At 38.6% G+C, this 15,740-nt stretch overlaps 1 protein-coding gene across 3 annotated transcripts in view; it reads right to left on the reverse strand.

Moving 5' to 3' along the window:
• spaca9 (sperm acrosome associated 9) overlaps positions 1-15,740 on the reverse strand; it is a 45,434-nt gene that overhangs the window by 1,021 nt on the left and 28,673 nt on the right. The window contains exons 4-5 of one of the 3 annotated variants that reach the window (XM_072566211.1): positions 6,449-6,601; positions 1,381-1,522 (exon numbers count right to left, since the gene is read on the reverse strand). In XM_072566211.1, coding sequence (XP_072422312.1) covers positions 1,489-1,522; positions 6,449-6,601 — 187 coding nt within the window. In that variant the 3' untranslated portion in view covers positions 1,381-1,488. Of the gene's footprint in view, positions 1-1,380; positions 1,523-4,923; positions 6,602-15,740 lie in introns of those variants that run through there. The other 2 variants (XM_072566212.1, XM_072566210.1) reach the window with 2 other exon arrangements.

Raw genomic sequence — 15,740 nt, forward strand, 5'->3', positions numbered from 1 at the left:
TTTACCCCCTGTCAGATCTTTAGATTGCAAGCAGATCACCCCTTAATTTCTAGTACTCAGGAGCGAGTACAAGTCAAAACTCTGCAACCTATCCTCACAACTCAATCCTCTCAACCTTGTATCATGCATCTTCTTGGTTACTGAGCTGCATTTTACTCTCCCAAATAATACCCCTGATTCAGAAACCTTTAAGAAAAATAATGCTCACCTCCATCTAACAAGATAGTTTTTCTTTCTTGACTGAACAAAGTATTTCAGAGGGAATTTAAAGAAGAAAATCAAAATCTAAAATTCAAAAATGGGGATACTGGTACACAGTGACGAGAACCAACAGACGTGCTAAGAATTCAAAATACAAAGATGGAGTACAAGATTAGAAAATCCAGATGCAAGCTCTTTAAGTAGGGCCACTGACTGTATCAGAAAAAGATAAATTACCCAAGGACAAGCGCTTAATGTGGCACTTCAAACAACCTCATTGAAGAGTCAAACATGTTGCTGCTCCAGTACAGCATATCAACAATACAAAGCTTCTTAATGGAGCACAGCATTTCTATATGTGAGTGAGAGAGACAAGAGACAGCTGAATATGCCAATTAGTAGAAGCATTAGAGCCAACAGTGGTATCATTCTAAAGGAAATTCTCCTTGTAAATTCAGCTTAAATAAAGCATTTGAACCCACCGCCAAAAATTGAATAGAAGCAGACCCTCAGCTCAAGGTTATATCTGGTTGATTCCTTTGATTCTTTTGGTCAAACTTTACTCTCTACCTACTGGCATTTCAGGAATAATGCAACAGAGACGCATTGTGAAAAAATATTGAAGGTAAGACTGGAGTATTAATTTGGCAGCACAAAACCTCACACTTCAGAAAAAAGTAGAATTTTAACACTATAAAGGAAAAGATAAAAATAACACTTCAAATTGTCAGAAAATCATGTTGTCGCAGATGTTCCGAGAACACTCATTGTTGAACAGGAATATTCTGTCAACAGCAATGCAGATTGAAATTACAAAAGAGTTGTGCACAAAAGGGCTGAGAGTTTTTGGATACATCTCTCAAAGAGAAAGCTTCAGTGCTGAATGCTATTAGTAACAAACCTGTTAACGCCCCATATAAAATTGCTTGTCCATTTTTTTAAAAAACCCACAAACCCTTCATGAATTACTGATCTTGTCAAAATTATGGTCATTGAAATACCAAATCATTAGCCAATACATTTGTCAGCAATCACACACCACAATTTCAAAATCTAAAGTACATCCTATGATCTATCTATTCATATTTTAGTAAGTTAGCTCTACAACAGATATTATGATAATAATTTCTAAAATGAGACATACACTGCAGCCTTTTATATGTTTATTTGAGTCACCAAACAAACTAGTTAATGTCAGAATACTAAATTGCTGCAAAACTTTCCTTGAAATGCAACGGAAGAGATGGTGACATTCAGATTTCTGGGAATGGAAATTGGACTCGCCCATCATTTAGAAAATGCGGCTCTTTGCATTTCACATCTGCAACAAAGTGAAGGAGCTTTAGGTTAAGATCTTATATAGCTTCTATTACACATCTAACACTGCCCACCAGCCCAACATTTATTTAATGCGATGCAGATGGAGAAGTATAACAAAATATTTTTTGGGTATACCAAAACTTCTTTCCTGAAAGAAAACCAAGTCAGAAGACACATCTTTTATTACAGATATCTTGACTCATGGTTTCTCTAATGCAAGGACATCCTTTCTGCAGTTATTCTCTACTCTTCCTGATGCCATTGAGTAATGTGTGGAACCCTTCCAGCATTGAGATTGCCTTTGGACTTCTGTCCCCCGGGGAGGGTGGGGCGGTGGGTGGGTGGGGGGGGGGGGGGGTGGGGTGGGGGAGGCTATCATTCCTGCAAGAATGATGAACGTCAGAGAAAAATTAGCAGTGCAAAAGGCAAAATTAACAATTTAACAAAAGCATTAGCTTTCCCAAGTTGTTTGAGGTTATCTTACATATGAAAGCAAAACATTGTGGATGTTGGAAATCTGAAATAAAAACATAAAATGCTGCAAAATACTTTGAAAATATGGTAGCTTCTGTGGAGAAAGGAAGAGATTTTCTTTTCAGGTTGGTGATCTTTCATCAGAACTCTGGCAAAAATTCATTCATGAAGCAATAACCCCATTCACAGATGCAACCTATCTGCTGAGTATTTCCTGTGTTTTTCTGAGGTTTTCTTCAAATCATAGTAAGTAATGATTCCCATCACGTTGTGTGGCCTTTTTAAAATATAATCTTGATTTCAAACTTGACCTGGTTTACAAATTCTTTAATTTGCTGTTGGACTCATAAGAGAAGCTGATTTATATTCCAAAATTCCAGAATCTTTCTTTCAAAAATTAACTTCAAATGATTGCAGCACCAAAATTCCAGTCTTGCAACTCTATATAGAGTTCAATTGATCAATGCTATTGCACATATTCAAGCAATGAGAGCATTCAATCATGTTGATTCCTAATTTAGTAGTATGTGTCCTCTAATAAATTGGAACAGCTTCTATAAAGGCTTTATTTGGAAATATATTTAAAATATTAATATCTTATATCACAAAACATATGTTTTCAAAATGAACTGAATCATGCATTTCACTGCCATTCAGACAGACCTCCATTTAGAATCAACGAGGAAAGATTCTGGATGATGGCTTTGAAGGATGAAGGCAGCACTTGGCATCTATTTTATTTGAGGATGAACTGACATGGAGCAAGTAAAGGCTAATAGCAAAGCAATGCACTCTGATCTATCTGAGTTAACATTGATGTCTACTATGCCAATGTGAAGTGAGCCATCCACTTCAGTTGCATACACAAGTGCAACTATATTCAGCATTTACAGTGTATGGATTTTACAGTGTAGGCCTCCACTTGATTATTGATCAGAAATATCATCCATATGTGAGAGTTGTTACATACTCCACAGTAATTTATAGAGTATTAATTATCACCAATGTATATACTTGATATATGGATATAAATAAAACATTTACCAAGCCAGAAATACCAAATGGATGATCTGTCTTGGTCTGAGTTTCGCCTGAGGACTCCACCATCATATATGCCTGTCTGGTCAATTTGATTCACTCCATACAATACCAAGAAACAGATGAATGCACTGAGTAAATGCAACTAAGGCCCATGAACCCAAACAACATCCCTCCTGTGTTCTGGCAGTTATCCCAAACAACCATTCCTTAAACAAAACTATTTTTTGTACAAGTGCCACACTGACAAAGTAGAAAATTATCCAGATATGCTTGGCACAAAAAAAGCAGAAAATATCAAACCAAGTCAATCACTGCCTCTTCAGTCAACTCCCAACCATCAGCAGTGATGGAATGTGTCATTAACAGTGCTGACAAATGGCAGTCACCAATAACCCTCCCACCACATTCTGTTTGAGCGCTTCCAGGATACTTTGGTTCCAGCTTTTATTAAAAAACTAGTCCAAATGTAGCCAAAGGAGAAGAATTTATTTAAAACCTGGTCCAAATATGGCCAAAAGAGAAGAATTCTAACGTCGAAGTGAAAATGACATTCTTTGAATAAAGGATTAATTTGACATTGACGCAAATTTGTAGTCAACTCTACAGTTTAACAACTGCCTGGTCTCTTGTAGAACCAATATCCTCCTTTACTGTGGAGAGAAAGATGGTTAACTTTGAAATATTAACTCAGTTTTTTCTCCACAGTGGCTGTCTGACCAGTTGAGTAGTTTCCAACAGTCTTGGTTTTTGTTTCAGATTTCCACTATCTGCAGTATTTTGCTTTTGAGCCTCATTTTCTGCAGGTGAAATACAAAACTGATTATTGCGGCTTCATTCCAATTGGGAACCTTAAATTATGTTGGAAAATTTGTCCATAGTAGCAGGAGAAAAAGTAAAAATTACAGTAGAACTAATAACTTTAAGAAACATTTCACTGGAATTTCACCTGCAATACATTTGACTTAATTATAAAATTATCAGTTATTTGCCTTTTTGTAAATTTCCTCCTCAACATGAGACATATTAGGACATATAGTCACAACTCTCGTTTTACACTTTTTTGAAGCTTTCCTTGGAGTACAGTGTGTGGTGGTGGTAGAATTTAGAAGCTGATCTAGTAGCCCACAACAAAAATGGGCATTGCCATTTTATATCACCTGATATCTATTAAGATGTGGCTGGCTCTTTTGGACATGGGGTTTATAGCTTCCACAATCCATATGTTAAAGAGGAAGAGAAGGAATTGGAGAATGTCAGTGGTGTGCTTCACCATATCCAGCAGATGTTCTCCCATTAGATATAACCCAGAAGTCAGAGCCAGAGCTCTGGCCTCCATTCACTTCAGGTTTGGGGATATCTGCAATGCTCAACCTGACTCCATTCCTTAAACCCTGGAAATTTGGTGGAGGCATATTCAATTGAGGCATTTGAGAAGGCATTGGATGATTATTTGGATAGAAATTATGTGTAGGGATGGAGGAAAAAGGCAGGAGATTGGCACTAGGTAAGAGAATCAATGTAGGCATGATGGGCTGCGCTTCTGTGATTTGCATGAAGCATCTGTATTAAAGTTGATAAAGAATGAATGAGATACAGAATTAACCATTTTTCTAATTCTACAACTTAATCTTATTCATAGATCAAAATGACTGAGACCTAACATTTCCTATATATCAAGCTTAATATTGATTCATGTAGAATCTGTCTCTTAAAGGAAGTGGATAAAACTGCAGTGACACACAAGACACTTCATGTCTGAAACACGAATTAAACCATATTTTGTACCTCATTACTCTACAGAATTTTCATTTTCTTGCAATGACAACAAATGACAATACACTTAAAATGCTTGAACAAAAATTAAGTAAAGTTTTTTAGTGACATTTATTTTGCTCCAGAAATAAACTTGTTTCAACTTAATAATGAATGAATTAAACTTGATGCAACCATAATTTCTCTCAGCCACAAAGCAGAATGGCATCAAGGAGAGAAACGTTTAGCCACACTCCAGCACAGATGCACCTGATTAGCTCAATATTCTATTCATATTTACTACTTCTCAATCAGACTGAAAGACTTAAATGTAGTTTGGAGAAATGAAAATGTGTGTGGTTATTTTTATCAGATTTGAATTGAGGAGATATCAAAAAAATGTTCAGCACACAAGTGAACGTCTTCAGCAAATCTATAAACAACAGATTTCATCTCCAAATCTTCTTCCAATCTTTCCTGTGAGATGTACAGGAAGTGAGGGATGCAGCTTAGCATCTTATGGCAGATTTGTGCCTCACTCAAGTAGATATGCATGAACTCAGTGAAAGTTCATAGCATATTTAAACACAAGGGGCCAGCACAGCAGAGCTCAACCCTGATCTCATCCAGTGGACACAGATATGATTATTCAAAAAAGGGGGTCACTGGAAACAAGCAGTAGCAAAGACATTGAATAATATTTCTTTATTAACCTAGTGTGACAGGGAGCAATTATAATAATCTGTCATTGGTATTCTGATTGAGCAGGGTTCAAGGATTAAAAACATGATCTGCTTGGTTTGTATAGTTCCACGTGAATGAACAATGATTTTTAACCACTAAGGCAGGTTTCAGCAGTCATTCACTGGAAGCACTTTTATTACAGAGTCAGAAATTTTGGGTTCAAGTTCAATTCCAGAGACTTCAGCTTAAATCTAGAGAGATGCTCTGGTGAACTACTATAAGCATACTTCCCTTCTGAAGGTGCTGCTTTTCAGATGAGCCTTCAAATCAACACTGTCTGCTATTTGAATTGAACATAAAAGATCCCTGGTGTCCTGGCTAATTCTTATCCCTCATCAGCATTGCTTAAAAACAAAATGGTCATTATCACATATGCTGTGTGTAAATTGACAGATGTGTTTCCTACATTACAACAGTGATTACACTTCAGAAATGCTTCATTGGCTGTAAAAAGCCTTGGGAAGCCCTAAGGGTGTGCAAAGCAGTGGCCAAAAAAAGAAGAAATGTGATAATATAAAATAACCACAGTTTTGAAAATAAAAATTGGAAAATATGCTGTGCAGAAATCCAGAAATAATGCATTCAGTTTATTTCTATGCACTGCCTTTATCCAGGATGGAAGGGCTCCAACTATTTAATAAGTATCTACCAAAGGCAACCGAAACAAGTCAGCTCCAATAATAGCTCTAGTGATGGTGCTGAGTTGGGCAGTTTGTGAATTGCGAGTGTTCAAAGACCATTGGTTTTACCAGGTGGTACCCATGGGCATTTGGATTTTAACGGTTTACTTTTCAGTTTGTTGGATGCTTTCCATTGCATGTACTTGTTTTCACAATCATCCCTCTGAATTGGAACAGTTTGTATGCTGCTGCATCTTTTCTCTGGTGGTTCCTCTTTCTTGTTGCACTGAGCATACCTGTTATTTCTCGCAGCTTCATACTGGGCTGATTCAATGACGCCAATACCTTCCCTTAACAAGTCTAAAGCAACTGGCAAGATGCTGATCACAGCACCATAGTGATGCTTTGATTCATCGCAGCTCAGGTGATTCACTTCATCGTGAGGATATCTGTGTCAAAATAAGATAACATTAAAATTTACCACATTTACTGCAGCAGTGTTAACCGTGAGAATTTAATTATATTTAATCTCAGATTAGAAGCGGTGACAATAAAAGCAAAATTCAGCAGATGCTGGATATCTGAAATAAAAGCAAAAAGTGCTGTAGAAACCGAGCAGGGCTGGCAGCATCTGTGGAGAGAGAAAATGAGTTAATATCTGATATGATTTTTCTTTAGAACTGAAGTATTCCGAAGAAACATCATATTGGACTCCAAAGGTTAACTCTGTGTGTGAAAATAGTGTGAAATTTACATGAGCATTACAAAGACTATGGGTAGGAAGTGGTATTCAAGACAAGTTTTGAACTGGTTAGTTACAGCTTCTAATTTTTTACCAGTTAGTCATGTATGTAAATACTATTGGTATGCAGAGAATCAATACCTATGTCACAGATAAAGGGTTAATCTCTACTGTAACCATTCTTGGAACCATATGCTATTTATGTAAACCCACATGTCCTTCTTGTCCACAATTTTTACATTTCTTCCATTGTTATGAAAATGACGGTCCCATAAAATTAATTGGTTTGAGAGTTCTTTTTTCTCTCATGTCAAACTTGATCTACAATCACACCAAAACCTCTCTTGGTAGAGGTATTGAACAAAGTGATTTTTAGGTGACAGTATAGAAGCTAAATTCACGTAGGAGGAAATTGTCAGTGACCAGACACTAGAGTAATTGGATATATAATAATAAGCCATGGAAAAGGCAAGCCGAGCTCACTATTAATGTCACATTAAAGATGTTCTGCCAAGCATCATTCAATGGTAAGGCAATCATCTTTTCTGTGTATGGTGCATGGACTACTGGCATTTCATGCACATACAAATTAAAAGTCAAATAACCATTGTTTCTGTGAACTAATGTTACAGCTTGATGGCTGCACACCATTTTGAGAGATTCCTTGGCTGTTATTATTTATAATGTATACTGTTTCAATTTTTATGTGGGCGTTTATTCTGTTTTTAGTTGGATCTCTTGTCTACTGTGCTTGTCAATACAGACAGCAACTGTCACGGTGTTCTGTGCTCTTAATGTGTGATGATGCTCACACAAGAGGATTAACAATTGTGATGCCGTTCCAGGAAATTCATTGAAAAGCACTGTGTCACTAATAGGTGGGCAATAAATTTTTGGTAAGAAGATGCTCCAAAGTCCAGTTGCATTCTTTGTGCTAGGGACTGCATTTGTTGGGAAGCACAACAGGGAGGATAGTGGTGATTGAAAATATATCACACTAACGGATCCATCAGATTTTCCAAGTCAGTACTGATATTTCAAAGGTTTTGAAACTAGATTTCTTTTTCTTGCTAATTCAGCTCTCAAAGCCAAATATTTCACATGACATGCCATTAATTGACAAAATGCTTGCAGAATGCATAAGATTATGGAGTTAAACTGTACATAATTGCAGGTTATTATGGAACACTTCAATTGCAAAAACATGAAGGTTATCAGATGCCTGCCTGCCACCTAGCATTGTATAGAATTGTTCATACCTTGAGTGAAGGAACAAGATAAAATCACGCGTGCTTAATAGGGGCAAGATGATCTCATTGATATTGGCAAGCAGTACACACATCATATTTGAGAATTATTTCACAGATGTGAGTTGTTCACTTACACTTTTCATTGATATTAAAGCTACCATCTGGTTTAATAATTGTAATTTAATAATTGTACCCATTTCAAGCATTAGTTTTAACAAAAATATTAATTACATGCAGGGAGTTCCAAAGAGTAAAGTCCTGATTTTAACTGTGAAAACTTGTGGGAATTGAGTAGATACGCTGTCCACCCTTCAACATTGGTAGTGTCAGGCTGTGGCAATTTGAAGCTCTGGGTTTGATCTCCATGTTGCCAGTCAGATGCCCTCCTGAAACAGGCAGGAAGCAGCAGCTGGGCCAGGGCAGAACTTGAAATGAACAGGATGTCCAGCTGGCTAGCACCAGGGAGATTAGTTGTGGTCAACAAGTTGCATAAGGGGAGTGGTTTTCGGGATGCTTTCAATTGAGGAAAGAGTATGGTGGAGGGTATACAGAGCAAAGAAGCTGAAATGTTCACTGAGATACAGAAAGATATATTCTTCTAGTCTCATTAAAAAAATAGCACAGAGGATTTTATACTCTTAAAAATGGCATGGTTTGCATTGTTTCCCACCAGCAAGGAAGGTTGCAGTACAGGTTACAGTGCAACAAGAAGGTTGCACTTTGGCAAAAAGAATAAAAGCACAGACTACTTTCTAAACAGCGAGAAAATTCGTAAAGCCAAAGTACAAAGGGATCTGGGAGTGCTAGTCAAGGATTCTCTAAAGGTCAACATGCAAGTTGAGTCTGTGATTAAGAAAGCGAATGCAATGTTGTCACTTATCTCAAGAGGGTTGGAATATAAAAGCACTATTGTGCTACTGAGACTTTATAAAGCTCTGGTTAGGCTCCATTTGGAATACTGTGTCCAGTTTTGGTCCCCACACCTCAGGAAGGACATACTGGCACTGGAACGTGTCCAGCGGAGATTCACACGGATGATCCCTGGAATGGTAGGTCTAACATATGAGGAACGGCTGAGGATCCTGGGATTGTATTCATTGGAGTTTAGAAGATTAAGGGGAGACTTAATAGAGACGTACAAGATAATACGTGGCTTGGAAAGGGTGGATGCTAGGAAATTGTTTCCATTCGGTGAGGAGACTAGGACCCGTGGACACAGCCTTAGAATTAGAGGGGGTAAATTCAGAACAGAAATGCGGAGACATTTCTTCAGCCAGAGAGTGGTAAGCCTGTGGAATTCATTGCTGCAGAGTGCAGTGGAGGCCGGGACGCTAAATGCCTTCAAGGCAGAGATTGATAGAATCTTGTTGTCTCGGGGAATTAAGGGCTGCGGGGAGAATGCGGGTAAGTGGAGTTGAAGTGCCCATCAGCCATGATTGAATGGCGGAGTGGACTCGATGGGCCGAATGGCCTTACTTCCACTCCTATGTCTTATGGTCTTATAGTACCATCGTCACTCAGACCATAATTGATTGCGCAGATTGTAAAGTAATGGGACATCATCGGAATGTGAAATGATGATACATAATGATATAGTGATAAAGTTAATGTCAGGTGGCTATGTAGTGAGAACTCAAAGGAAGCAGAAGCTCTGTCAAAAATCTTAATATTATGTGTTTATCCATCCTGCTAGAAGTAAGATTTTTATGAAAGGCACCTGGAATTCAAGGAGCAGAACTTGGGAGACTAATTCCAGTTAGACAGCATACCCACAGTAACACAACAGAGTAGTGGAAAAGACAGAGAAAAGATAAAGCATTTACTGAAGTTAACCTAATTGCTATGAATGAAGAAAGACAATGCTCACCAGGACGTCGGGGGACGTTGCAGGCTGAGCAGGAGGCTGAAAGACAAAGCTGTTCTGAGCTAAGAACCAAAACAATTGGCAATGGGACAATGACAGCCAAAGTCGAAGGAGCAATTCCAAAGGTATGGAGGCTTATCTGGTATTCCTGGAGCTGATCCTTGTGGTGATCCAGAATCAGGCATGTGAGATTTGGAAGAAAGAAATGCATGATTTGTATTATTTCAGGTGCAAAATGGAACAGTTCAAGTCCCACTTGCTCTGAAAGTGTGTGATAACATATTTGAACAGACTGATTAGAAAATATCTCGTATATTACTCTGTACATTGGGGATCATTGTGAGCAATTTTCCAAACAGGACATTGACAAAAACAGTGCATCATACATAGAATTCATTCATTGCATAACTCAGTGTGAGGAGAAATTTAATAACAATGCATGTGAAATTTAATCAGAGAAAATGGGGCCTGGGGAAAGAATAAATTTGTCCATAAACAACCTCTAAAGGCTACCAGAAAAGATTGTGCATATGAAGATCTCAAGGCAGAACTAATTCACAACCAGATCATGGTCAAAGTTTCAGATGAGGCCTTCAATTCCTGTACATACCAGAGAGGATTGACCTGAAAGCAGAGAAGATGTTGCACAGATCATTAAGCATTCTGAAATTTAGAGGGAAAACAGTGTGTTCATTTCTTATGTGTTCCACGAGTACAATGCTGCTTGCACTCTATCTTTCTTGGAACTGCCTATAAAATAACTGCCTGCAGTGAGTGCCTAGTGAAGGAAGTCATTTGATTATGGCAAGGCAGGAAGAACATTAGTACAACATTGCATTTTCATCCAAAAATCTCCCTTTCCATGAAGAAAAAATAAGTTTGAATTACTATCATCTACATTGGAATTCCCAAGTTCCCCTTCTCCTATGCATCAACATTTTGTTATTTTAGTGAGTCTTTACGTATGTATTGTACATGTCTTTTAATCATACTGATCTCTTCATGGTATTTGTGCATATTGTCACTGGTTGTTCATTTGACTCTTTCCGTGGATGCTATTCCTTCTTTGGAGAGTGTCACTCCTGTGTCACTTTCTGTTGCTGCAGTTAACTGTTTTCTTTCATTTCCATTGTTGGGGTGCTGGAGAACTCTGGGACTGATAGTTGATATGTGGTCTGTACAGATGGTGAGTTTCCATCTTCTTAGCTGGCAGATTACAGTGAAATTACAGCTTTTGTTGTTCTACCTATATGCCCTTGGTTGCGCCAGTATATCTGATTGTTCACATCCACTGTGTATGATCAAGGTGATAATTGTTTGAAAGAGATCCCAATTGCCACTTGGGTAACTTGTTGAGAATGTTGAACATCTGTACCTTGACTGGCTTTCTAATGCTCAACGCTGGCATTAGAATGGTTTTGTCATAGTGATATTTTGTTTATACCATTTCACACTGATTTTGTCACTCACATCTGTACCTATAACTGGCATCAGTAGTCTTTGTACTGGACTACGTACTTTACTATCTTCCATGCCTTAGCGGATGTTTCTGCATTTGAGGATTGCCTTTGTGCTGACTTTGCTAGGTTTCTTTACTTTGATGATTTTCACTGCTACTCCTGGTTTTCCTTTTGACAGGGGATACTGTGGGGCTGATTTGCAGTATTGAATTTCTCAATACTTTATGAAGTAGCTTAATTTTTTACTTGTGATCTGAAGGCCATTGTCACTTATCATAATGGTGGTATTACTGTAATGACCAAAGTGTTCTTTCAGGCTTTCTACAAGCACACTGCTAGTCGTTGAAATTCCAGTATAGTAGTTTACAGTGACAAGATAATCATGTCCTGCTAAACTGAAAAGATCTACTCCAAGCTTCATTCATATTCTGTCTGGGATATATTGTGTTATCAGCTGCTCTGTAGCTCATTTGGCTTGGTACTCATTCCACACACTGCCCTGGCTGTTGTTGTCCTTAGTCTCATTGCCATGTCTCGTACTTCTTGTGCTTTCCTCAAACTCATCTCAATTTCTTGGTGGCTTGCATGCATCTGTTTTAGCATCTCTCCTCTCAACTACCTCAGGGCAATGACTGTACTTTCTTTGACAATCTTGGACTGTCTCTGTATGTCCAATATAGTAAGGTGACCACAGGAGTGTCCTCAATATTTTCAGATCATCATTTCTTTGTTACCTCTTTCAGCACTTGGAGAGTTGCATCTTCTCAGGTAATTTCATGATCTGAGCAAACATTTATCTGTCAGATTCAATGGTTGGAAATATTATAGGGTCTGAGTGACATGGACTGTGACAGAATTGTGCAGGACGTCCAGTGAGGCCTATCATTGGGAACAACTTGCTGCATGTTTATGCATTTGCCAAGTGAAGAAATAGGTTTCTTGCAAAGCAGCAGCGAGTTGCCAATTAAAGGTAATTATAGATTGTTAAATGCTTTGTTAATGCTACAACACACCTAATTAATACTGTTTCCTTTCCTACCAATGCATTGAACAAGCTCAATGTGGAGAATTCTCAACATAGAAATCAGAGTGGATGTCTGGTATATTCAGCTCGATGCTAGCTGGGGGTTGGGGTTGCACTGTTGGTCGGGGTTCTTGGTATCATCAGTCATGTGAATGTCCACACACTGTCCAGGACCTTAGCCACAGTCAGTTATGCGCTTGGGCCATTCATGGTCGGAGGATCTATCTGACTACAGTCAGGAGAATAGACAATGGTCAGTTCCGAAGTCCCAGCAGCAGCAGTCAGGGGAATCACATCAAGGAGCTACACAAACAATGATCAGGGGACCTGTCTCATGCTGCCCATCAAAGGTGGTCAGAGGTCCGAGGTGAAAAAAGTCCTGGGGGTCTATATGTTGGTTGCCGAGCAGATGAAGTGGGGGGCGCCTGTCAGGGCAGTAGGGGGAATCACTGCCAAAAGGAGAGGGGGAGTTATGGCTGGGCACAAACAGAGTTTGTGTAGAGGTAGTGTTAAAGATGGTGTCCTTAGGAACTACAAGGTAAATAATGAATTGTAAGACTCTGGGTAATATTGAATATTAGCTGAACAATAGTGTACATGTACATAGATCTTTGATGGTAACAGAACAAGTAGAGTGGTTAAGAAGACACATGAGATAATTACCTTTATTAGCTGAGGTATCATCTTCAACAGGAAAGAGGTTATGCTGAAACTATATAAAATACTGGTTAGGCCACAGTTGAGCAGTTCTGGTCACCACATTACAGAAAGGATCTAACTGCAGGATGCAAAGGAGATTTACCAGAATGCTGGGCTATGATAAAGTTAAGAATTCACTATCTGAAAAAATGTTTGTCAGAAATTCTCATAGCATTTAAGCAGTATGTAAATATCACTTGAAGACCCAACATCTTCAGTGCTATGGGCCAAGAACTGGAAAATGAGATTAGTATAGTCAGACCTATGGTGACTGGTACAACCATGATGGGGTGACTGGCCTCCTTCTATGCTGTAAACATTTACGAGTATTGTGGTGCATTTCAAATTGACTGCAGTAGAAAGGAAGCTTTTCAGCCATTGCGTGACTCACCCAGTGGTCCAGCTGCAGTCTGCACCTTTGTTTACTCTTCCTTTTTAATGGTCTTTAGCAGCTTTCAACAACTCTGAGCATTTCCGTATTCCTTTAACGAGGTATGATTCAACCACTGAATACTTGGGGGAAGGAATCAGAAGACAGATGATCCATCGTTGCCAATATCAATAAATGCATTAGAGAAGGCAGATTTAAATGTCACAGAAAAGGTTGAAACCTACACTTCTTAAAGTCTCAAAACACTTACTGATTACAGAAAGAATACGATGACAAATGCAGGAAGCAAAAAACTGTGATAAAAAACGTTTCCAAAAATACCGTCTGGAATACTAGCCTTTGGAATTTTCATGTTTAACCAATCATATTTAATTAGTTTGTTGGCGTTCTTTGAGGAAGTATAGCTGCAGATAAAGATGAACTAGTGGATGTACTGTACTTTGATTTCTAGAAGGCATTTAATAAGGTGCCACATAAAAGGCTATTGTAGAAAATAAAAGCTCACTGTGTATATCGATAATAAATTAGACAGAAGGTATTTTCAGGTTGGCAAGATCTAAAGAGAGGTGTGCCACAAAGGTCAGTGCTGGCAGCTCAAAGTTTTTAAATGTTATATAAATCACATGGATAAAGGGAGCAAGGGTATGGGTTTCTATCTTTGTTGATGACACAAAGATAGATAGGAAAGTAAATTGTGAAGAGGACATAAGGAAACTACAAAGTTAGATTTTGTAAATTGACAAAGATTTGGCAAATGACATATATTCTGGGAAAATGTGAAATTGTCTATAAACAAATAAGCTTATTATCTAAATGGCGAGAGATTATATAGCTCTGAGGTGCAGAGGTTTTGGAGTGTTCTAGTGCATGAAATGCAACATGTTAGCATGCAGATACAGCAAGTAATGAGGAAAACTAATAGAATGTTATCCTTTATCGTGAGAGGAATTGAATACAGAAGTAGGGATATTATTGTTTCAATTATACATGTCATTAGGGAGACCATATCTGGACTATTGTTTATTGTAATAGTCTCTTTATTTAAGAATGTAAATGTGTTAGAAGTCAGCTCAGAGAAGACTTATTAGACCTGGAATGGGCAAGTTGTCTTATTTGCAGCTGTAACAGCTGCTCCTTTTTTGAGGTGGGAGGTGATTTCCTCGAATTCTAGGAGCAGCAATTACTGTTTTGTGCTGTTGCAATTGTTTTGGAACTTTGGAGGAAATAAAGTCACAACAACTGAAAGATAGACAAAGGCAGCGAGCACGTGGTCTGTGAGGGAGAGAGAGAGAAAGAAATCTACACTGTTAACTGACACAGCAGTGAATCACTGCTGTTACTGCCTTTGCTGTTTGAATTCATGTATCTCTGAACATCAGGGTGTGTCGAGGAAAAATTCACAAACAGCAAAATTCACAACTAATCTTGGAGGAACCTGTTTGGGAGAGATCACAGCACAGAAACAGATAAATGAATAAATTTAAGTATAGTCTTGCTGTAAGCCTACATTAGTGAGTATAGTGGGTTCTTTCTTGATTATATGTTTTTATTAGGATTAGATTAGATTAGAATAGATTACTTACAGTGTGGAAACAGGCCCTTCGGCCCAACAAGTCCACACCGACCCGCCGAAGCGCAACCCACCCATACCCCTACATTTACCCCTTAGCTAACACTATGGGCAATTTAGCATGGCCAATTCACCTGACCTGCACATTTTTGGACTGTGGGAGGAACCCGGAGCACCCGGAGGAAACCCACGCAGACACGGGGAGAATGTGCAAACTCCACACAGTTCCTGAGGCGGGAATTGAACCCAGGTCTCTGGCGCTGTGATGCAGCAGTGCTAACCACTGTGCCACCGTGCCGCCCACTTGTCTCTTGATTAAATTTTAAAATTTAAAAAAATTTAAATCCCTGGATGTATTTCCAGGAACATCCTCCCTAATTACAGCTAAGGCAGGAATTTAAAAAGGTCCTTGATAGTAATATCTGGATTACTCTCGGTGCTGTGAGCTAGTGAGGGTAGGAATAGGAATATAGAGCAGTTGAATGCATGGCCGAGGAGCTGGTGTATGGGAGACAGATTCACATCTTTGGATCACTGGAATCTCTTCTGGGGTAGAAGTGACCTGTACAAGAAGGATGGATTGCACCT

Source organism: Chiloscyllium punctatum, chromosome 49 (genome assembly GCF_047496795.1).
Source record: "Chiloscyllium punctatum isolate Juve2018m chromosome 49, sChiPun1.3, whole genome shotgun sequence".
Classification (NCBI taxonomy): domain Eukaryota; kingdom Metazoa; phylum Chordata; class Chondrichthyes; order Orectolobiformes; family Hemiscylliidae; genus Chiloscyllium; species Chiloscyllium punctatum.